The sequence below is a fragment of the Anolis sagrei genome, chromosome X (genome assembly GCF_037176765.1).
Source record: "Anolis sagrei isolate rAnoSag1 chromosome X, rAnoSag1.mat, whole genome shotgun sequence".
NCBI classification, from domain to species: domain Eukaryota; kingdom Metazoa; phylum Chordata; class Lepidosauria; order Squamata; family Dactyloidae; genus Anolis; species Anolis sagrei.
Window position 1 is genome coordinate 55,212,648 of NC_090034.1, and position 24,303 is coordinate 55,236,950.

At 43.9% G+C, this 24,303-nt stretch overlaps 1 protein-coding gene across 1 annotated transcript in view; it reads left to right on the forward strand.

Moving 5' to 3' along the window:
• Positions 1 to 24,303, forward strand: part of PTPRS (protein tyrosine phosphatase receptor type S) — a 214,728-nt gene that overhangs the window by 44,718 nt on the left and 145,707 nt on the right. The window contains exon 2 of the mRNA XM_067473477.1: positions 4,645 to 4,817. Coding sequence (XP_067329578.1) covers positions 4,736 to 4,817 — 82 coding nt within the window. The 5' untranslated portion in view covers positions 4,645 to 4,735. The remainder of the gene's footprint in view (positions 1 to 4,644; positions 4,818 to 24,303) is intronic.

The following is a 24,303-nucleotide window of genomic DNA, read 5'->3' on the forward strand; positions in this document are numbered from 1 at the left end:
TTGAGAAAATGAATGATAGTTGAGGTTTCAGTGAAATGATGGACTTCCAGAAGCTGTGGATTGGTGCTCTCGGAGAAGAGCGAAGACCTTGTCAAACTACAACCCCCAGGATCCCATCAGCTTGAGTTAGAGGCGTCACACAGCATTAATTCTGTAATGTAGATGTGCCCCAAGACGGCAGATTTCCTCTTGCTTTCCTCCTTTTCAAGGCATTTTGTTGTCTTCTGTATTGAGTTTTCTAGTGATGTGTCCAAAGTATGACTGCCTTTGTTGAGCTGTCTTGGCTTCCTTTGCTTTGAAACCCATTTACTAGTCTTGTCGGCAGCTCATGATGTCTGTATTTATTTACGGTATTTACAATGTTTATATTCCGCCCTTCTCACCCTGAAGGGGACTCAGAGCAGATCACAGAACACATATATGGCAAACATATATAACAAGACAGACAACTATACATACCTATATATATATACTAGCCGTCCCCTGCCACGCGTTGCTGTGGCCCAAATGGGAGTTCTGTGTGGGAGGTTTGGCCCAATTCTATCGTTGGTGAGGTTCAGAATGCTCTTTGATTGCAGGTGAACTATAAATCCCAGCAACTACAACTCCCAAATGTCAAGATTCTATTTTCCCCAAACTCCACCAGTGTTCACATTTGGGCATATTGAATATTTGTGTAGAGTTTGGTCCAGATCCATCATTGTTTGAGTCCACAGTGATCTCTGGATTTAGGTGAACTAAACTCCAAAACCAAAGGACACTGCCCACCAAACTCTTCCAGTATTTTCTGTTGGTCATGGGAGAACTGTGTGCCAAGTTTGGTTCAATTCCATAGTTGGTGGGGTTCAGAATGCTCTGTGATTGTAGGTGAACTATAAATCCCAGAAACTACAACTCCCAAATGTCAAGATTCTATTTTCCCCAAACTCCACCAGAGTTCACATTTGGGCATATTGAATATTTGTGTAGAGTTTGGTCCAGATCCATCATTGTATGAGTCCACAGTGATCTCTGGATGTAGGTGAACTACAACTCCGAAAACCAAAGGACACTGCCCACGAAACTCTTCCAGTATTTTCTGTTGGTCATGGGAGAACTGTGTGCCAAGTTTGGTTCAATTCCATCGTTGTTGGGGTTCAGAATGCTCTTTGATTGTAGGTGAACTATAAATCCCAGCAACTACAACTCCCAAATGACAAAATCAATGTTTTTGAGTGAAGGACATACATTGGGTTGTTAGGTGTCTTGTGTCCAAATTTGGTGTCAATTCGTCCAGTGGTTTTTGAGTTCTGTGAATCCCACAAACGAACATTACATTTCTATATAGAAATGTAATGTTCGTTTGTGGGATTCACAGAACTCAAAAACCACTGGCCGAATATATATATATATGTGTGTGTGTGTGTGTGTAATTGTAATGTTCGTTTGTGGGATTCATATATATATCTTGGAGGCTGTGCTCAGTTCCGACCACCGGGGGGGGAGGGTCTGTTGCTCTATCTTCCCTGCCAAAGAGCTTTGTTCCTAAACTTCCTCCTTTGATCGAATCGCCGGCATTTTTCTGTCATTTCTTTATGGCTTATTAAATACCTCCCCACTTTAAAGCAGTACCTATTTATCTACTCACATTTGCTAGGTAGGCAGAAGCTGTGCTAAAGGCCAGTTGCTCATCCCGACCTGGGCTTTGAACTGTCAACCTTTTGATTGGCAAGATTTACTGCATCTGGTGGTTAACCTGCTGTGCTAAAGCTTGGCCTTCTCTAAGTCAACCTGTTCAGCCTGTGATTGTGTCTGATGTTCATGATGGGAATGAGATGATGTTCCTAATGGTGGGCCTGGGTCTGTTGGCAATAGGGGATGAGAGTTTGACTGGGCCTGAATTAAGCTCAGATGAGAGGTCCGAGCTATATCAGGAAGATTCACAAGGTCACATTCCTGGGAGAGGCCCTTCACAGTCTTTCTCAGAGCAGTTGTCTGAAGATGATTTGTCAGGTGCAGAAGTTAATGAGAGTGTAGATAGAAAGCAAGGCTTTTGTATACAGAGACAGAGTGCTCAGGCGCAAAGATCAGTTCATTTACAGGAAAAGAGATAAGCAGCCCTTATCTGGGTGTATGGTTAAGACAAATAATTTCCTTTCAGTTTTGGGATCTGGAAAAGCTTCATATTGATTCATGGGAAAGAGTTGCCTCAGTTGGGTCAACGTTGGAATTTCATGACGGTCTTGCTTTCAAGTGTTCTTAGTTTCATGTACCAAGTTTTTGCCAAGCTCCTGATTTATGTAGCAAGTGTTTCATACTGCCTTGTTTCATGGATTCTTGTACCTTGTTTTGCCTTGAAACTCATGGATTATCCTTTGTATTGGAACTTCACTGTTATTGCTAATTTTACTGCTTTGCCTTTATATATTCTTCAATAAACTGCTTGCTGATTTTCCCAAGCTGGGGTGGTGTTTAAAGTCAGAGGAGTTCCTGTTCTGATGTACGACACCGACCCTGTAGTTTAGTCTGTAGTTTAGCAGCTAATGTATAAAGCAGCACCATCAGTCTTGGATTGGTTCTTCTGAGTCCTATAAAGCTTTGAAGGTCGCAACTGAAAACAAATGGAGACGTTGTGGCAGGGGATCCCCAACGCAGAGGAGCGTTTGGGAACGTTGCGTTCGGAGGCCACAGTCTGCAGAAATGTCCTCACTGTCTCCATCCCGGTGTGTCCTTCTGTCCTGGAATTTCCCCAACTTGGTGAAGTTTTGGGTTCAGGCCATGTCCCTTTTTCTGCCTGAAGGATGAGTTGCCAAATTGGAGCTGACACGTCCTAATGCCTCTCCCGGCAGGCTCCTTCAAGGGCTCTGGCAGAGGACTGGAACCTATGCTAATCACAGAATCATAAATGAAAAAGAGACCCCCAAAGGCCATCCAATCCATCCCCCGTAATGCTAGTCAGGAAGACATCACCATAGCCCTCCTGAAGGATGGCTGTCCAGCCCCATTAATGGGTTAATGGGTCCATGGGGGAATAAAGCTATCATAGAATCCTAGAGTTGGAAGGGAGCCCAAGGACCACCAGTCCAACCATTCTGCCCCAAAGGAAGACACAATCCAATCCCTCTTCACAGATGGCCATCCGACTTCGTAGACATTGAAAGTTTCATTGAGAAATAAGGCTATAGGAGCATGGAATCCTAGAGTTGGAAGAGACCACAAGGGCCATCAACTCCAGCTTCGTTATACACAATCAAAACCTTCCTGAGAGATGACCAACCTCATGGCAGGTTCATGAAAAGATGTTAGATTTGGAAGACATACCCAGAGCCATCCAGTCCAATCCCCTTCTACTAGGCAGGAGGATACCACCAAAGCCCTCCCCACAGATGGCCATCCAGCCTCATAAACATTAGCAGTTTCAGGGAGAAATAAGACTTTGGGATTATAGAATCCTAGCGTTGGAAGAGACCCCCAAGGGTCATCCAGTCCAACCTCATTCTGTTGTTAAGAAAGACACCATCTGAGCTCTCCTAATGGATGGGCATCCAGCCTCTTCTTAAAAACCTCCATGTCCATGAGATAGACACCTAAGAGTCTTAGTGGACCACAAGCTGAGAATGAGTCAGTGTTGTGATGCAGCAACGAAAAGGGCCAATTCAATCCCAGGTTGCATCAATAGGAGACTGAGGGAAGTTATAGTCACACTCTGTTCTGCATTGGTCAGACCTCCATGGAATCCTGTTCTGGGCAATTCAAGAAGGATATTTATTATTCATATGTATTTGTGACTTCACAACTCCAAAGTTTCTTGGTTGAAACCGCTAATCTAGATCAGTGTTTCTCATCCTGTGAGTTGGGACCCCGGGGGGGGGGGGGGGTCGCAAGGGGGTGTCAGAGTGGTGACCAAAGACCATCAGAAACCACAGTGTTTTCTGTTGGTCATGAGAGTTCTGTGTGGGAAGTTTGGCCCAATTCCATCATTGGTGGGGTTCAGAATGCTCTTTGATTGTAGGTGAACTATAAATCCCAGCAACCACAACACCCAAATGGCAAGGTCTGTTTACTTCAAACTCCATCGGTGTTCACATTTGGGCATTCTGAGTATTTGTGCCAAGTTTGGTCCAGATCCATCATTGTTTGAGTCCACTGTGCTCTTTGGATGTAGGTGAACTACAACTCCCAAACTCAAGGCCAATGCCCACCAAACCCTTCCAGTATTTTCTGTTGGTCAGGGGAGTTCTGTGTGGCAATTCCAACAATTGGTTCAATTCCATTGTTGGTGGAGTTCAGAATGCTCTTTGATTGTAGGTGAGCTATAAATCCCAGTAACTACAACTCCCAAATGACAAAATCAATTCCACTGAAATTCAAATTTAGTGTATTAGGTATTTGCTCCAATTTTTATCCAGTGAATGAAAATACATCCTGCATATCAGATATTTACATGACGATTCACAACAGTAGCAAAATTACAGTTATGTAATTGCAACGGAAATAATTTTATGCTTGGGGTCAACACAACATGAGGAACTGTGTTAAAGGATTGTGGCATTGGAAAGGTTGAGAAACACTGGTGTAAAGGGAGACCAAATGCTCACTGTTGCTTCCTATGTCTCTGTACTTCAGGAACCTTTTACATCTGGGCCTCTTTTCTTCACTCTGCAGGTGCTGACCCGGCTCCGGAGACGCTCTGAGCGTCGCTGAACCCAGGGGCCCGATTCAGCGGAGCCCAGGGGCCGCTCTTTGTGGTGGCACCATGAACCCGGGGCCCGGGATGTCGCTGCTCATCCCTTTGGCCAATGTCCTCGCCTTGATCCTGATCGGCTGCTCTGCTGAAAGTAAGTCTCGCGCTCGTTCCTTCTATCCCTCTTTATTCCAGTTTATATCGGAAAGTTTCTCTTAATCTGAATCCTCTGTGGTGTTGTCAGTACTTACATTCTGCTTACCCCGCTCTCCACCCCCTCCAAAAAACCCTAAACTAAATATCTTTAAAGTGTGTCAGTTTGACTGGGGACAACTCCGAGCATCCATTGGCCCCAGTGGTCAGGAATGATGGGAACTGTAGTCCTTTTGCTTTCCCAAACAAATGCTGGTAGATAAATATGAATAAATATACTTTATTTATATTCCACCCTATCTCCCTAAGGCAGTGGTTCTCAACCTGGGGTCCCCAGATGTTTTTGGCCTACAACTCCCAGAAATCCCAGCCAGTTTACCAGCTGTTAGGATTTCTGGGAGTTGTAGGCCAAAAACATCTGGGGACCCCAGGTTGAGAACCACTGCCCTAAGGGGACTCAGGGCGGATTACAGTACACATGTACGACAAACATTCAATGCCGTTATACAATTAACTAAGACAGACAATACATAAACAGAGGTAAAGGCTTCCCGTCTTTTTCCATCTCCATCATCTGGAAGCAGTGCTCAACTCCGGCCACAGGGAGGTGCTGTCACTCTATCTGACATGCTGAGGAGCTTTGTTGTCTTTAGATGTTCTCCCGATTGAATCACTGATATGTCTGCATGGTCGCCTTTTATTACCTCCCCACAAAAGTGGTACCTATTTATCTACTCACATTACTGTTTTCGAACTGCTAGGTGAACAGAAGCTAGGCTAACGGTTGGGAGCTCACCCCAACCCGGGCTTGAACTGTCAGCCTTTCAATTGGCAAGATTTTCTGCAGCTGGCGGTTTAACCTGCTGTGCTAAAACCTGGCCCTAGCGCTGAACATTGGGTTCGAATTGCTGTTGGAAATAACTTGAAGTTATAATGCTGTGATTGATTATAATCTATATAAATAAAAATGTAATGTTAGTTTGTGGGAGAAACATAACTCAGAAACCACTGGATGAATTGACATGAAATTTTGACACAATACACCTAACAGTCCAACGAGTGTCCATCATGCTTAAAAACACTAAATCCCCCAGTGGAATAGACTTAACCCCCCCCCCCCAAAACACCATATATATACATATATACATATACATATATAGATATCTTGTAAGCCGCTCTGAGTCCCCTTCAGGGTGAGAAGGGCAGCATATAAATGTCGTAATAAATAAAGAAAGAAATAAACACATACGCTCATATACATATAGACATGCACACATTCATACACACACACACATATATATATATGCACAAGCACACACAAATATACATATACACACACATATATATATATATATATATATATATATATATATACACACATACATACATGCACACATACACATATACACATGCACACACATATACATATACATATACACATACACGACGAGTGAATCAATATTTCTGTGATCGGATAGATGACGATGAATGATGGACAACGAATTCACTATGACGACTGACCATTGTTATTATGTGATTGCATTTTGCTGTTATAACGTTTTAATTGAATATGTTATATGATGTTTTTAATGATTGTTTTGTGATTTTATTGTTGGAAACCGGCCCGAGTCCCCCGATAGAGGGGAGAAGACCGGTATACAAAATTGCTAAATAAATAAAATAAATACATACATACATATGTATATATATATATACACAGAAATATGCATATAGACAAGCACATACATATACACAATATACATACATAAACACACAGATACACAAATATATATACACATACACACATATATAGACCCACACACATACACACACACATATATACACAAACACACAAATATACACATATACACAAATATATACACACACATAAACACATATACACACACACAAAACACATATACACAGACTGGGCCACAGCAATGCAAGGCAGGGGACGGCTAGTATACACAATATTTTGTCGTGTCATTCATGTTTTACATATATTTGGCTTTGGTTTTGTTCGCCTTCATTCAAGTCAGACACACATTCGAGACTTTACAAGCCGCAATGAGAGGCGAGTAATAAAATTATTATTATTATTATTATTATTATCATTATTATTATTATTAAAATTTGGTTTTGGTTAATTTAGGGGGAAATTTGTTAGGATTCTGTGTGTTAGGGAAAACTACTAAAAAATACAGGGGATCATCCAAAAGTACAAAATCAGGATACTTATGTAGTTGAGCATTCAGCTCATAGCAAGCAGAGCGTGAAGTGCCATGTGGCTGTAAAAAATCTAGAGCTTAGGGGGCAAACATGCAGAGTTCAATCATTATGATTACAAAAGGTTTATTTACAAAAAGAACTAGATTTCTTCATAGTAAATAACTGGGCCTGAGCTACTCTCTCTAGGGTTCAAAAGAGAGGGAAAAATCTCCATTCATTACATCTCTCCTGACACACAAGGAGAGAGAGATCTCAAAGCACGCAGTGCATTCACTACATACAAAGATGTGAAAACCTAAAGTCAGAAGTAAAGGCTTGCAGTAGAAAAGTATCCATTCTACACAACCAATTGGAATGAGATGCTGATGATCGTGCCATTACTGCTCAAGCAGGGAGCTTTGAGATGGTTGAACAGAAGCTCTCCGAAGCTCTAGGTGCTCTTACCGCCTACTACAGGGAAAACCAGCTGATCCCTAATCCATCTAAAACACAGACATGTGCTTTTCACCTTAAGAACAGACAAGCATCCCTAGCTCTGAGTATCACCTGGGAAGGAATCCCACTGGAGCATTGCAGCGCACCCAAATACCTGGGAGTCACTCTGGACCGTGCCCTGACCTACAAGAAGCACTGCCTTAATATCAAGCAAAAAGTGGGTGCTAGAAACAATATCATAGAAAAGCTGACTGGCACAACCTGGGGATCACAACCAGACACAGTGAAGACATCTGCTTTTGCGCTTTGCTACTCTGCTGCTGAGTATGCATGCCCAGTGTGGAACACATCTCACCACACTAATACAGTGGATGTGGCTCTTAATGAGACATGCCGCATTATCACGGGTTGTCTGCACCCTACACTACTGGAGAAATTACACTGTCTAGCTGGTATTGCACCACCTGACATCCGCCGGGAAGTAGCAGCCAATAGTGAAAGGACCAAGGCAGTGACATCTCCAGCTCTTCCCTTGTTTGGGTGTCAGCCAGCACGTCAATGACTTAAATCAAGAAATAGTTTTCTAAGATCTACAGAGACACTCGCAGGAACACCCCAGCAAGTGAGAGTCCAAAAGTGGCAGGCTCAAACGCAGAACCTCAATCAATGGCTGATACCAAATGAGAGACTCCCCCCTGGGCACTCAGAAAACTGGGCGACTTGGAAGGCGCTGAACAGACTGTGCTCTGGCACCACGAGATGCAGAGCCAACCTTCAGAAATGGGGCTACAAAGTGGAATCCACGAAATGCGAGTGTGGAGAAGAGCAAACCACTGACCACCTGCTGCAATGCAACCTGAGCCCTGCCACGTGCACAATGGAGGACCTCCTTGCGGCAACACCAGAGGCACTCCAAGTGGCCAGATACTGGTCAAAGGACATTTAATCAACTACCAAGCTTGCAAATGTTGTGTTTTGTCTGTCTGTTTGTTTGTTTTGTTAAAAATGTAATACAACTGTCTGGTTGCTCCTGACACGATAAATAAAATCGGAATGAGAGTAGAAACAGAGAGGAGAGGAGAAATTAGATACATTCCAATTGTCATACAGGAGACACGGGGAAGGAAAACCCTCATTCTATTCTATAGCTAACTAACTTCCTCATTGAGGACTGCAGACTTGGGCAGTGTTGGGTTGAACTCTAACAAAACTGAGTGTGATCTCAAGGTCAGGAATACTAAAACAGAAGAGAGTTCAAGGAGTTTCTGGAAAATAACAACAACAACAAACTGTTGGGATCACAAGCCTGAAAAAGTTACAGAAAATGAACATGTCAGACTACTCTAGGACTTCTGAATTCAGACTGACAGGGTTTTGGAGCACAATACTCCTGACTTCATGATCGTGGGGGAAAAAACAAAGTATGTATCGTCAATGTTGCCATACCAGGCGACAGCAGCAATTAGAAAAGCTGTGCAGTGCCTAAAGACCTTGGCCTGCACTTGAAAACAATAGGTGCTGACAAAATTACCATCTATCAGCTGAAAAAAGCCACCCTACTAAGATCTGCATGCATTATTCACCAATATATCACATTGTCTTAGACACTTGGGAAGTATCCGACATGTGATCCAATACAACCGCCAGCATAGTGATCTTGCTTGCTGTGTACTAATCTTGTTGTATATAATAGTAATTATTATTATTATTATTATTATTATTATTATTATTATTATTTCACTATCTCTCCCCAAAGGGACTCAGGGGAGCAAGACATTGGAGGCACACTTTCAAACCCTTCCAAATAGGAGATGTCTAAAGAAACCAAAATGGATGCCAATGATTTAAAAGGGAGATGTACAAGAAATACAGAAAGGGAGACATAATCAAAGAAGCATTCCAAGAAATGGTGGCATGTGCATGAAGAAAGTCAGCTGGAGTGCAAGATGTAATGGGGGAAAGGCAGCACAGTATACAACAACTACAACAACAATTTTTATTGATTAGCCAGTTGGCCTTATCAAAAACAGTGCAAACACAACATACAACATACAGTATAGGCACAGTATAGGTATAAAGAGGCAGCATGGGAATACATGTTTAACATTTACACAAATGATCAGCAACTTCCAGGAGGGACAGAGAGTTTCATCTATGCTGATGATCGTGCCATCACCATCCAACCAGGGAGCTTTGGATTAATTTAACAGAAGCTCTCCAAAGCTTTAGGTGTTCTTACTTCCTATTACAGGGAAAACCAGCTGATTCCTAATCCATCTAAAATGCAGACATGTGCTTTTCATCTTAAGAATAGACAAGCATCTCAAGCTCTGAGGATTACTTGAGAAGGAATCCCACTGGAGCATTACAGCACACCCAAATACCTGGGAGGTACTTTGGACTGTGCTCTGACTTATAAGAAGCATTACTTGAATATCAAGCAAAAAGTGGGCGCTAGAAACAGTGTTACATGAAAGCTGACTGGCACAACCTGGGGATCACAACCAGACACAGTGAGGACATCTGCCCTTGTGCTTTGCTACTCTGCTGCTGTGTACGCATGCCCAGTATGGAATACATCTCACCACGTTAAAACAGTGGATGTGGCTCTTAATGAGACATGCCGCATTATCACAGGATGTCAACACCCTACACCACTGGACAAATTCTACTGTTTAATCGGTATTGCACCATCCGACATCCACCAGGGAATAGCAGCCAATAATGATAGGACCAAGGCAGTAACATCTCCGGCCCATCCTCTATTGAGATATCGGCCAGCACGCCAACGTCTTAAATCAAGGAATAGTTTTCTAAGATCTACAGAGATACTCGTAGGAACACCACAGCAAGTGAGAGTCCAAAAGTGGCAGGCTAAAACCCAGAACCTCAAGCCATGGCTGATAATAAATGAGAGACTCCTTCCTGGGCAGACTGGGTGACTTGGAAGGTGCAGAACAGACTGTGTTCCGGCACACGAGATGCAGAGCTAACCTTAAGAAATGGAACCCACAAGATCCACTTACTACAATGCAACCTGAGCCCTGCCACATGCACAATGGAGGACCTTCTTACAGCAACAGCAGAGGCACTCTAAGTGGTCAGCTTCTGGTCAAAGGACATTTAGCGTAATGCCAAGTTTTTAAAACGTCGTATTTTTTATATACATTACAACCGGACCCTTGGTTCGCTTCTGATACGATAAATAATTACGGGAATACCTGGCTACTCAAAATGGACTCAGGTCTCCTGGACCAGATTGATTGATTTGTTTGTTTGTTTGTTTACCAGATTTATATACCGCCCCTCTCAGCCCAGAGGCGACTCGGAGCGGTTCACAAATTGGCAACAATTCGATGCCTCAACAAATTATAACAAGTAAAAACAATCAAGAAATTCTGTTAAAAACAATAGCATATGATATAAAAAATATAAAAAACGTACAAAGCCTTAAAACATTGTCGTGAGCGTCTCCATGTCAAGTAGTTATTCCATTGTATTGTTGAAGGCTTTCATGGCCGGAATCACTGGGTTGTTGTAGGTTTTTTCGGGCTATATGGCCATGGTCTAGAGGCATTCTCTCCTGACGTTTCGCCTGCATCTATGGCGAAATGTCATAGATGTAGGCAAAACGTCAGGAGAGAATGCCTCTAGACCGTGGCCATATAGCCCGAAAAAACCTACAACAATCCAGTTATTACATTGCGTTATCAAGTAGTTCCATAATTCTGTTTAGCTATGCCGTATTTGGCAAGGCCTGCTCAAAAAACCAAGTTTTCACCTTTTTTGAGAAGTCAAGAGGGAGGGAGCCAATCTTATATTTCTAGGCAGGGCGATCCACAGTTGAGGGGCCACCGCTGAGAAGACCCTGTCTCTCGTCCCCGCCAGACGCATCTGCAAAGAAGGCGATCGCCTTCTTTGCAGATGCGTCTGGCAGGGACGAGAGACAGGGCCTTCTCAGCGGTGGCCCCTCAACTGTGGAATGCCCTCCCCAGGGCCTCCCCAGAAGATCTTAATGTCCTAGATGGTTCATAAGGAGAGATACTACATGCCCCTGTTCAGATTATTTCACCTCATTTTCTATCCCTGTGAGAACTGGATTTTAGACAAGGATTGGGGATAAAGCTCCAGGAGTGGATTTCCCTTCCGAGGGGTAGATTTCTCCCTTCCTGTTGTCTCAGGCCATTTTGGAGTCATTTGTAAATACTGGGACTCTGTATTTCATGGTGACGGACGACTGTCATTTGATCAGGAAATGTGGATGGATTGGTGTCCCTCTTCACCGAGGGGTACAGCCTAGTGGAGATTCATGTCAACCCTAGACTTCCAAAATTGATAATTTGGAGTGTTTATTCATTCGTGGGTCCATCCAGTGAGGGTTTTCTCCCCTTTTTCTTTCTTTCTTACTCCTCCTGCCTTTCCCCTTGGTCTGCTTCTTCCTTCCCTGGCTCGCTTCCTCCACGGCTTTTCTGCCCAAGGACGGACGCCGGATTCAGCTTATGCCGAGTGTCACCTTGCATCATGGCTTGATCAAATTAAATCAAGCCGCAGTGATGTCATTCGGGAGGCCTGGTGCCCCCCCCCCCTTTTCTTTCCAATTCGGTGTGGTTTTGAACTAAAGAGAGCGAACAAGGTGAAGACTCGCTCTGGAAAATAGAAAAGTTGGAAGGGACTCCAAGGGCTATCCGTCTGCCTGGCAGGAGGACACAATCCAATCCCTCTCGACAGATGGCCACTCAACCTCATAAGATATTTAAAGGTTCATGGAGAAATAGGGCTATAGATAGAATGATTGAGTCCTCGAGCTGGAAGGGACTCCAAGGGCCATCCGGTCCAGCCCCCATTGGTCATAAAAGATGGCACAATTCAATCCCTCCTTACAGATGGCCTCCACCATCATCAATATTATTATCGAAGATTATGATTGTTGTAGAATTCTGGAGTTGGAAGAACGTAGTAAACAAACAACATACAACAAAGTGAAAAGACATAGCTAAAAACCAATTTTTTTAAAAAATGTTTATATTAAAATATAGAGGACAATGACTGCAAAATTATTATTATTATTATTATTATTATTATTATTATTATTCCCCATCATCTCTCTGGACAGTCAGTTGCAATGCCAAAGCACTCTCTGCTGATAACGTTCAACTGAAATATACTCTATTATTATTATTATTATTATTATTATTATTATTATTATTATTATATCATGATCAAAACAACCTGGTAATTCTCAATCAAAATCACCTTGGAATTATTATTATTATTATTAGCTTGGATACCTGGCATTTCCCGGGTTATTGGAAAAAGTCAGTTTTTTAATTGTACTGAATGCCTAAGGCTGTGGGTTTACTGCAACTCCTATCATGCCAGGTTAACCCGCTGAAACTCTACCAGTAGTTTAAGTTTGTTATGTTGGACAAGTTTGCTCTGGATGCAACATTTGTGGGGTTCAGCGTGCTCTCTGGCTGCAGGGTAAACTACAACTCCCACTATGGTAAATCAGTCCCCTCAAACCTCTCCAGTAGGTTGAGTAAGTCATGAGGGTTCTGTGTGCCAAGTGTGGTCCAGGTTCATCACTGGTGGAAGTCATAGTTTCTCTGGATGTAAGTGAACTACAACTCCCCCAAATCAAGGTGAATTTCCCCCAAAGGCCGCCATTATTTTTTTGCTGGTCATAGGAACTCAGTGTGTGAAGTTAGGTGCAATTCCATCTTTGGTCGAGTTCAGAGTGCTCACTGATTGCGGGTGAGCCATAAATCCCAGGATCTACAACTCCAAAATGTCCAGGCCAATTCCCCTCAAAACCCACCAGTATTACACATTTGGGCATATCAGGTATGCATGCCAAGTTTGGTCCAGATCCATCATTGTTTGGGTTCATAGTGTGCTCTGGATGTAGGTGAACTACAGCTGCTACAAATCCCTCCAAAGACCTCCAGTATGTTTTCCTGGTCACGGAGCTCCAAAATGTCAGGATAGAAGGGGCGGTTCTGATCGCCAGTGGGAGAGAGTTCCAGAGTCGAGGGGCCACCACTGAGAAGGCCCTGTCCCTCGTCCCCACCAGACGCGCTTGCGAGGCCGGTGGGATCGAGAGCAGGGCCTCTCCAGACGATCTTAATAATCTTGATGGTTCATAGGGGAGAATACTTCGGAGAGGTAAACAGGGCCGGAGTCGTTTAGGGCTTTATAGGTTAACACCAGCACTTTGAATTGTGCTCGGAAGCTAATTGGCAGCCAGTGGAGCTGGTGTAACAGCGGAGTGGTGTGCTCCCTGTACCCATCACCCGTTAGTAGTCTGGCTGCCGAGCGTTGAACTAGCTGCAGCTTCCGGGCAGTCTTCAGAGGCAACCCCACGTAGAGAGCATTGCAGTAGTCTAAACGGGATGTAACCAAAGCGTGGACCACCGTGGCCAAGTCAGACTTCCCAAGGTACGGACGCAGCTGGCGCACAAGTTTTAATTTAATATCTGTTTGTGGAAGCAGGAGCTTGTTTCAGTAAGTGGACACCCCAGCCAGAGACAGCCATGGCAATACAAGCAGTGTCAAACTACATTAAATCTACAGTGTAGTCTCCAACGGGCCTCACTTCGCCCACTCCTGCCCTATACTTTCCTGGGCAATATTCTAGGTATTTCTTTCTTTTTCTTTTTTTTTGCAAAAAAAGATTTATACAAAGCTGGGGATTGTGAAGAAGGAAGGTGTTGAGCATACCAGGCTTGGTATTAATTTATTTACGAGATTTATAGACTTGTTCTCAGCAACGCCGCTGTCCCTAAACAGAAAGACACACAAACAAGATAAAAATCTCCGACAAGGAATATACATATGTCTCCGTCCCGATCTGTTTTTTAAATAGGCTGCTAATGGCCTTTTGGGCATTTATTTGGGTTTTTTTAAAGAGCCTACTTTTAGCTTAACATTTAGAGCTGAATCTTTATTAATGACAGGGACTGTCTCTGCTTTAAGTGGAGACTCCAATGTATTTTATGCAGCTGACTTTAATATAGTAATTTTGAACTGTCTTTAGTTGGTTGTGTCTTCATCAAAAGAAAACATCTGGAAACTTATTATTATTATTATTATTATTATTATTATTATTATTATACACATAATAACAGTAAAAATATGTATGTGTGTATGTGGCTCCAGCCTTTACAAACAGCTATTGCTCCCACTATTCAGGAGACACCAAAGGCCCTCCCTCCATTGACACTGGAGGTTATAGTGAGTGCCGTGAACATGTCCAAGAGCCCTGCCAATGTCCTCCAACACTATTCTGCCCACCACCCAAGTGAAGGCTTTCATACAGGGACCATTTCATCCTAGATTCTGGTTTTCCTCCACCACAGACATCCCAGTGTTTCTTACGCTCTCCATTGGTGTGGAAGAATTATTATTATTATTATTATTATTATTTGAAACACAACAGGATGAATCCACAGCAGACACTCTGCTTGCTGTTGAATTGGATCACACATCGGACACTTCCCAAGTGTCTAGGACTGTGTGATGTATCGGCGAATAATGTGTGCAGATCCCAGTAAGGTGGCCTTTTGCAGATGACAGATGGTAACTTTGTCTGCGCCGATTGTGTTTAAGTGCAGGCCAAGGTCTTTAGGCACTGCACCCAGTGTGCCGATCACCACTGGGACCACCTTGACTGGCTTGTGCCAGAGTTGTTGCAGTTCAATCTTTAAATCCTCATATCGTGTCAGCTTTTCCAGTTGTTTCTCTGCAATCCTGCTGTCGCCTGGGATTGCGACATCGACGATCCATACATTGTTTTTTAACATGATTGTGAGGTCAGGAGTATTATGCTCCAAAACTCTGTCTGTCTGAATCCGGAAGTCCAGGAGGAGTTTGGCGTGTTCATTCTCTGTAACTCTTTCCGGCTTGTGATCCCACCAGTACTTTGTTGCAGGCAGATGGTATTTGTGGCACAATGAATCATCTGAGCAACGGTGTTATGCCTCTGCTTGTAGTCTGTCTGCGCGATCTTCTTGCAGCAGCTGAGGATGTGATCTATTGTTTCATCTGCTTCCTTGCAGAGTCTACATTTGGGATCTGTTGTCGACTTTTCAATTCTGGCTTTGATGGCATTGGTTCGAATGGCTTGTTCCTGGGATGATGATGATGATGATGGTTATTATTATTATTATTATTATTATTATTATTATTATTATTTGATACATAACAAGATGAGTACACAACAAACAAGATCATTCTGCTGGTTTTTGCATTTGATTACATGTCAGATGCTTCCCAAGTGTTTGTATTGGCAAATAATGCATGCACATCCAAGTAGGGCGGCCTTTTGCAACTGACAGATTGTAATTTTGTCAGCGCTGATTGTTTTTAAGTGCAGGCCAAGGTCTTGAGGCCCTGCGCCCAGTGTGCCAATCACCACTGGGAACACCTTGACTGACTTGTGACAGAGTCTTTGCAGTTCGATCTTTAAATCCTCATATTGTGTAAGCATTTGCACTTGCTTCTCATAATAATAATAATAATCATCATCATCATCATCATCATCATCATTATTTTGTAATCATTGTCCTCTATATTTTAATATAAGGGTTTTTAAAATATAAATTTTGGGTTTTATTTATGTTTTTTTACTATGGTGAACCCAACTTCAAACCATGAGGATAGGCAGGTAACAAATAAAATGTATTATTATTATCATCACATCATCATCCTCAAGGAGGCTAGGGATGCTGGGGATTGGACTCTACGTCCCATGATCCCCCTTCCAACTCCATGATCCAAGACTCAGCAAATAAATGTCCTGACATTGACATTCTTTGCCCAGATGTTTCGGGTTTCTGTGCATCGATTTGTGGAAGAAAGGAAAACATCTATGAGCAAGGAGGAGGAAAAAAAAGAGATTTTTATGAATATGCATTTGGAGGAAGTGGAAGCTATCCTAGTTTGAAGAAAAAAAAGGAGCCCCCTTCCTTCGTTATTTCCCCTTCTAAAAAAAAAGAAAGAAAAGAAAATATCTTTAATTGACTTGAGAGCAGAACATCAAGAAAAAAGGAGGGAGAGAAAGAGAGAGGGAGGGAAGGAAGGAAGGGAGAGAAAGAAAGACGCAAATGGCAGGCACTGCTTGAATAATTTATCGCCCTTTGAAGTTGCCAGAGAAATTTCAGCTGCCTTGGGGAGCCCTTGCTCCCCATTCGAAGAGGGTTTTGCTCCGTCTTTTAAACGCAATCGGAGTCGGGTTTTTATTTTATTTTGCATTTTCTGCATAATTAATAAGCCAAAGCTTCTCCAAACCTCCCCTAGTCTAGAGATGGTTTGTCCCAAGCCAAGCAGGGGTTTAGAAGATTCATCAATGGCTCAGAGGGCGGAAGAGAGGAGGACGAGGCCATTAAAATGCAGGTGGCACCAACCGAACAAACAGGAGGCTCATGAGTTGGAATGGACTCGAATCTGCCACAGGGGAAGACACTACGCAATCCCGTCCAACCCTCATAGGAATGTATAGGTTTGTGGAGAAATACGGCTCAAATGTTCAAGTTGGAAGGGGCTCCCAAGAGGCTATCCAACCCAATTCCGTTCCGCCAGGCAGGAAGACACCATGCAATCCCTCCCAACAAATGCCCGTACAACCCTCATAGGAGTTTAATGGTTCGTGGAGAAATAGGGCTCAAATCTTTGGGTTGGAAGGGGCTCCCAAGAGGCTATCCAGCCCAATTCCATTCTGCCAGGCGGGAAGACACCATTCAATCCCTCCCGACAAATGCCCGTACAACCCTCATAGGAGTTTAATGGTTCGTGGAGAAATAGGGCTCAAATCTTTGGGTTGGAAGGGGCTCCCAAGAGGCTATCCAGCCCAATTCCATTCTGCCAGGTGGGAAGACACCATTCAATCCCTCCCAACAAATGCCCGTGCAACCCTCATAGGAGTTTAATGGTTCGTGGAGAAATAGAGCTCAAACCTTTGGGTTGGAAGGGGCTCCAAAGAGACTATCCAGCCCAATTCCGTTCCGCCAGGCGGAAATACATCATGCAATCCCTTCCGACAAATGCCCGTCCAACCCTCATAGGAGTTTAATGGTTCATGGAGAAATAGGGCTCAAATCTTTGGGTTGGAAGGGGCTCCAAAGAGGCTATCCAGCCCAATTCCATTCTGCCAGGCAGGAAGACACCATGCAATCCCTCCTGACAGATAGCTGTTTGACTCTCTTGGGTTATTCTAGTTATTCTTGTCCTACCTGCATTGTCTTCACTGGAACCTTGAGGTAAATGATGTGCCTAGGAGCCTTATGGCACAAGAGGTCTTTGGGTTAAACCACTGAACTTGCTGACCAAAAGGTCTCAGATTTGAATCCGGGGAGTCTGGTTGTGATCCCCAGGTTGTGCCTGTCAGATTTTGTATGGTATTATTTCTAGCACCAACTTTTTGCTTGATAGTCAAGTGATGCTTCTTATAAGTCCAAGCACAATGTATTGTCGAAGGCTTTCATGGCCGGAATCATTGGGTTGTTGTAGGTGTTTCTGGGCTATATGGCCATGTTCTAGGAGAAAATGCCTCTAGAACATGGCCATATAGCCCGGAAAAACCTACAACAACCCAGTCCGAGCACAGTCCAGGGAAACTCCCAGGTATTTTGGTGTGCTGCAGTGCTCCAGTGGGATTTCCTTCCCAGGTAATCTTCAGGGCTCGAGATGCTTGTCTGTTCTTAAGGTGAAAAGCACATGTCTGCATTTTTGATGGATGAGGAATCAGCAGTTTTCCCCTGTATTAGGCAGTAAGAGCACCTAGAGCTTCAGAGAGCTTCTGTTCAACCATTTCAAAGCTTCCCGCTTGAGCTGTGATGACAGAAACATCAGCGTAGATTTGAGGGCATGAGTTGTGGACACAAGGATTGGAAATAAAGTTTCAGTGGAGATCCCTTTCCCCCCCGATAATCACTCTTTCGGAGTGATTTTCCCTTACAAGGGGTAGATTTCACACGCTTCCTGTTGTCTCACCCTCATTTGTAACTAGGTTGAATTCCTGATGGCGCAGTGGGTTACAGCGCTGAGATGCTGAACTTGCAGACTGAAAGGCTGGGCAATCATGTCTTGGATTGTTTTTGATTTAGATAAAATTAATGAACAGAATAGAACTGTAGTCATGATTAAGTCAATTATTAAATTTATAATTATATTTGTTATAATTGATGAGACAGTGGCTATTCATCCTAGGTGGGCGATTGATGAGTATGCTATGATTTTTCGTGTTTGTGTTTGGAGATAGTGTAAGTGTTGTGGTATAGGCAAGTTGTAGGTAAAAAAATAGGCCGAGTAGCGCTCTATCACGTACAATAATAATAATAATAATAATAATAATAATTTTACTCCTTTCACTAGGGGGACTACCCCCACTAACCGGATTTATGCCAAAATGATTAATTTTAGACAAACTAATTGACTGAAAGGTTGCAGGTTCAAATCCGGGGAGCGGCGTGAGCTCCTGCTGTTAGCCCCAGCTTCTGCCAACCTAGCAGTTCAAAAACATGCAAATGAGAGTAGATCAATAGGTACCGCTTCTACGGGAAGGTAACGGTGCTCCATGCAGTCATGCTGGCCACATGACCTTGGCGGTGTTTACATACAACGCTGGCTCTTCGGCTTAGAAATAGAGATGAGCATCAACCCCCAGAATCGGACATTAATGGACTTAATTTTTTTTTACGATATTTCTATCCCGCCTTTCTCAAAGGCGACTTAAGGCGGCTTACAAATTAGCAACCATTTGATGCCATAACAATTCACAATATACAATTAAAACATGTAAAAACAACATTATAAAATCAATACAAAAACCATTAAAAACATGTCATAACTAATGTCTTCCTGTTAATCTCATTTTCCAGTAGTATCGTCTAAGCCGTTCCATGTTTCAACTTACATAATGTCAGGGGGAAACCTTTAACTTTACTGTAGAACAAACACATTGATCCTAGGCGTTCCACAGGGTTCCATACTGTCCCCCATGTTGTTTAATATCTACATGAAGCCGCTGGGTGAGATCATCCGGAGTTTCGGGGTGCGGTGTCATCTGTACGCAGATGACGTCCAACTCTGTCACTCCTTCCCACCTGCTACTAAGGAGGCTGTCGAGGTCCTGAACCGGTGCCTGGCCGCTGTGACGGTCTGGATGAGGGCGAACAAACTGAAATTAAATCCAGACAAGACAGAGGTACTCCTGGTCAGTCGCAAGGCCGAACGGGGTATAGGGTTACAGCCTGTGCTGGATGGGGTCGCACTCCCCTTGAAGGCGCAGGTTCGCAGCTTGGGTGTGACCCTGGACTCATCGTTGAGCCTGGATCCCCAGGTGTCAGCGGTGACCAGGGGAGCATTTGCACAGCTTAGGCTCGTGCGCCAGCTGCGCCCGTATCTCGGGAAGTCTGACTTGGCCACGGTGGTACACGCTCTGGTCACATCCCGCCTTGACTACTGCAACGCTCTCTACGTGGGGCTGCCCTTGAAGACGGCCCGGAAGCTTCAGCTGGTTCAGCGCGCGGCAGCCATGTTACTAACCGGAGCGGGTGGCAGGGAGCACACAACGCCCTTGTTGTCCCAGCTCCATTGGCTGCTGATCTGCTACCGGACCCAATTTAAGGTGCTGGTTCTGGCCTACAAAGCCCTAAACGGTTCCGGCCCAAAATACCTTTCGGACCGCATCTTGGCCTACGAGCCCACGAGGACCTTGAGATCGTCTGGGGAGGCCCTTCTCTCGATCCCGCCTGCCTCACAGGCACGTCTGGCGGGGACGAGGGAAAGGGCCTTCTCGGTGGTGGCCCCCCGGCTGTGGAACACCCTCCCTGCAGATATCAGACAGGCGCCTTCCCTCATGTCATTCCGAAAAAGCCTCAAGACATGGCTGTTCGAGAGGGCATTTAATTAATGTGCTATAACAATGTGGTAAAGATGACTGGAATGGAACAAGGAATACGAGATTGGTTGTGATTCCACTATGAGACGAAGCGGATTTTTAGTGTAGTTTGTAATTGTTGTGTTGATTAGATGTTGTTGTAATTGCCTTTTGTAAATTGTCTTCTATATGTATGTACACCGCCATGAGTCGCCCTGTAGGGCTGAGAATGGCGGTTAATAAATGCATCAAATAAATAAATAAATAAATAAAATAAATAGGACCCTTGTGTTGGAAGAGAGCCCAAAGTTTATCTGGCTTTTTCCATGGAGGAATACACAAGCCCTCCCAAAAGATGGCCATCCAACCTCATAGGTATTAGCAGCCTTCTCCTGAGAAAAAAATTACAATATCACAAAGGGTATTTCCTCACCCGCTTCATAGGAAGTCTGGTACAAAACAGGAGCTTTTTTGTCGAGTTCCAGAATCAGAGAAGCAGGTGGCAAACACAGAAGAGCGACCTGCACCAGGGGAGCATGCTTGCTGCATCGATGTTTAACATCTACACAAATGACCAGCTACTGCCAGAAGGGACAGAGTTTCATCTATGCTGACGATTGTGCCACCACCACTCAAGCAGGGAGCTTTGAAATTGTTGAGCAGAAACTTGACCAAGACTTCCCTCAATCTAGACAGTAGACTCCTATGGTTGTAACCTTGAATCGCATTGGCTTTTTAAAGCTGCTGCATCACAGCATCTCCCAATACTCTTCACCATTGTTGCTGCAGATTCTTGGAATTGTAGTTTATGACATCTAAGTAACCATGAAAAGAGCACTATTGGCTTCCCTTGGAGTGAATGCAGATGATGTCTGTCTCTCTCTCTGCGCTCAAAAGAGAAAAGTTTGGGAATGGAACATTTAGCTGCAAGTCAAAACCCATCTTGACAGAGCAAAGAATGGCATGTTAAAAATGTCTCCATCCCACTGATGGAGGGATTCGAACTGTGGATTCTCTGTCACAGGGAAATGTGGGCAGAGGGAACTATTGGTGTTTTGTTTATATTTTTTCCATTTTTTAAAAAGAGGAAGAAAACCTACATGGATCTGGGCAGAGGCCACTTGTCCTAAGGGCTTGGCGTTGTTTTGATGGAGCGAATGTGGATTTTAATTCTCCTTTGGTGGGGCGGCTGATAAATGTTTCGCCTCCAAGAGCAAAGACAAAGCATTGTGTGCTAGCTTTGGCTCTTTTTCCATCTACATTCATAGGAGGAACAGCCCTAACTCAGTGCTATGGAATCCTGGGAGTTGTAGTATGGGTACAACAGCTCCAAGAAAAATGCAGGGAACAAAATCAACCTCTGTACATGGCATTCATTCGTCTTGCAAAGACCTTCAATACCATGAATCATAATGCTCTCTGGACCATACTCCTGAAATCCAGATGTTGCCTTGATAAATTGGTGAACATCCTGGGGCTCCTCCATAATGACATAATGGCAACAATCTTGGACAGCGATGGCTCTCAAAATGACCCATTTACAATGGGGTCAGGCGTCAAACAAGGATGTGTTATGACCCCAAACTTATTTTCCACCTTCATCACTATGATTCTGCACCTTGTTGATGTGAAGCTTCTCACCGGTGTGGAAATCACCTCTTGGATAAATGACAAGTTCTTGAACCTCTGTAGGTGAAAACCAAGAGTAAATTCACAACAACTTCAGTTATAGAACTCCAATACGTTGACGATATCGTAGTCTGTGTTAATTCAGAGCAGTGTTTCTCAACCTACCTAATGCCGTGCCCCCTTAATACACTTATTATTTATTTATTTATTTATTTATTTCAGAGTTTTCTATACCGAGCTTCTCAACCTCATTGAGGGACTCAGCCCGGTTTCCAGCCATAAAAACATATACACTCATTAAAATATCATATATCACAATTACAAAAATAACTTTAAAAACACTATATATAAAACTACAGTGGTCAGTCGTCCTATTAAGATGGATCTACATCAACTTCCATCCAGGGTCCTATGGTGTTGTCTCATTCATCGAAGGCCTGACTCCACAGCCACGTCTTCACCCGTTTCCTAAATGTTAGGATGGATGGGGCGGTTCTGGCCTCCAGAGGGAGAGAGTTCCAGAGTCGCGGGGCCACCACCGAGAAGGCCCTGTCCCTCGTCCCCACCAGGCGCGCTTGCGAGGCCGGTGGGACCGAGAGCAGGGCCTCTCCAGATGACCTTAATAATCTTGATGGTTCGTAGGGGAGAATACGTTCGGAGAGGTAAACAAGGCCGGAGTCGTTTAGGGCTTCTTCATGTTGTGGTGACTCCTAACCATAACATTGTTTTTGTTGCTTCTTCATAACTGTAATTTTGCTACTGAATTGTAATGTTCATATCTGATATGCAGGATGTATTTTCATTCACTGGATGAAATTTGACACAAATACCCAATACACCCACATCTGAATACTGGTGGAGTTGGGGTGTGTGTTTATTTTGTCATTTTGTCATTTCTGAATTCCAGCAATGATGGGATTGAATCAAACTTGGCGCACAGAACTCCCATGACCAACAGAAAATACTGGAAGGGTTTGGTGGGCTTTGACCTTGAGTTTGGGAGTTGTAGTTCACTGTGAACTGAAACAATGATGGATCTGGATCAAACTTGGCACGAATACTCAATACGCCCAAATGTGAACACTGGTGGAGTTTGGGGGAAATAGACCTTGGCATTTGGGAGTTGTAATTGCTGAGATTTATAGTTCACCTACAATCAAAGAGCATTCTGAACTCCACCAATGATAGAATTGCGCCAAACTTCCCACACAGAGCCCCCATGCCTTGAAGGGACCCGCTGGCACAAACCTCCCTCCAGCTTTACATGCTCTCCCTCGCCCACATGTGCGCACCACACTGCCATGTGCCGAGCATGCCTGTTCTCCACTCCCCGCTTAAGTCTCAGAAGCAGCCCTTCCCTTGGCTGAGAGGCTGGCCAATCACAGTGCAGGAGAGCTTTTGGTGGGAGGATTTGCTGTCTGTTTCCAAAAAGGAAGAGGATAGGCGGAGAGATCTTCAGCCTTCTCTGCCAAAGGGGTTCCTACAACCATCAGAAATACATGTTTTCTGATAGTCTTTGGCGACCCCGCTGAAACCCCTTCGTGACACCCCCCCCGGGGGTCCTGACCCCCAGGTTGAGAAACACTGATTCAGAGGAAGATAGACCTACGAGACCCTTTAAATATCTTCTTTGTGGAAGCCCACGACAAGCTTGGCCTCTCACTGAACATCGAGGAATCCAAAGTGCTTCTCTCCCAGCAGAAGGCACCTGCCAATCTCTCTTCAAAACTGGAAATACAGCTTAATGGTATAGAAAACGTTGACTATTTTGGCTATCTGGGCAGCCACCCCCTCCACAAAAGCCGACATAGATGCTGAAATACAGCAATGAACTCTGAGAGTGCAGCATTTTCTCAAATGAAGCAGAGAGTGTTTAAGAATCAGAACATTCATAGGGAGACCAAGGTGCTTGCTTAAAAAGCTAATGCAAACTGTTGTTTTCCTTCGAAACATGAACCATCTACAAATGTCACTCTTGAGTTTTGGAACAATTTGATCAATGTAAATCTCTTGGGAAAATGACAAGCGGACAAGCATCAGCATCTGGAAGAAGAAGCAAAGTCCACCGGCATCGAAGCCATGATCCTCCACCATCCACTACGCTAGACCAAATGCCCTGTTGTTTGAATCCATCACAATTTCCCAAAGTAGTGGCTTTAGGGTTGGACTTTAGCACAGCAGGTTAAACCGCCAGCTGCAGAAAATCTTCCCGATCGAAAGGTCAACAGTTCAAGCCCAGGTTGGGGTGAGCTCCAAACCATCAGCCCAGCTTCTGCTTACCTAGCTGTTCAAAAACAGCAATGTAAGTAGATAAATA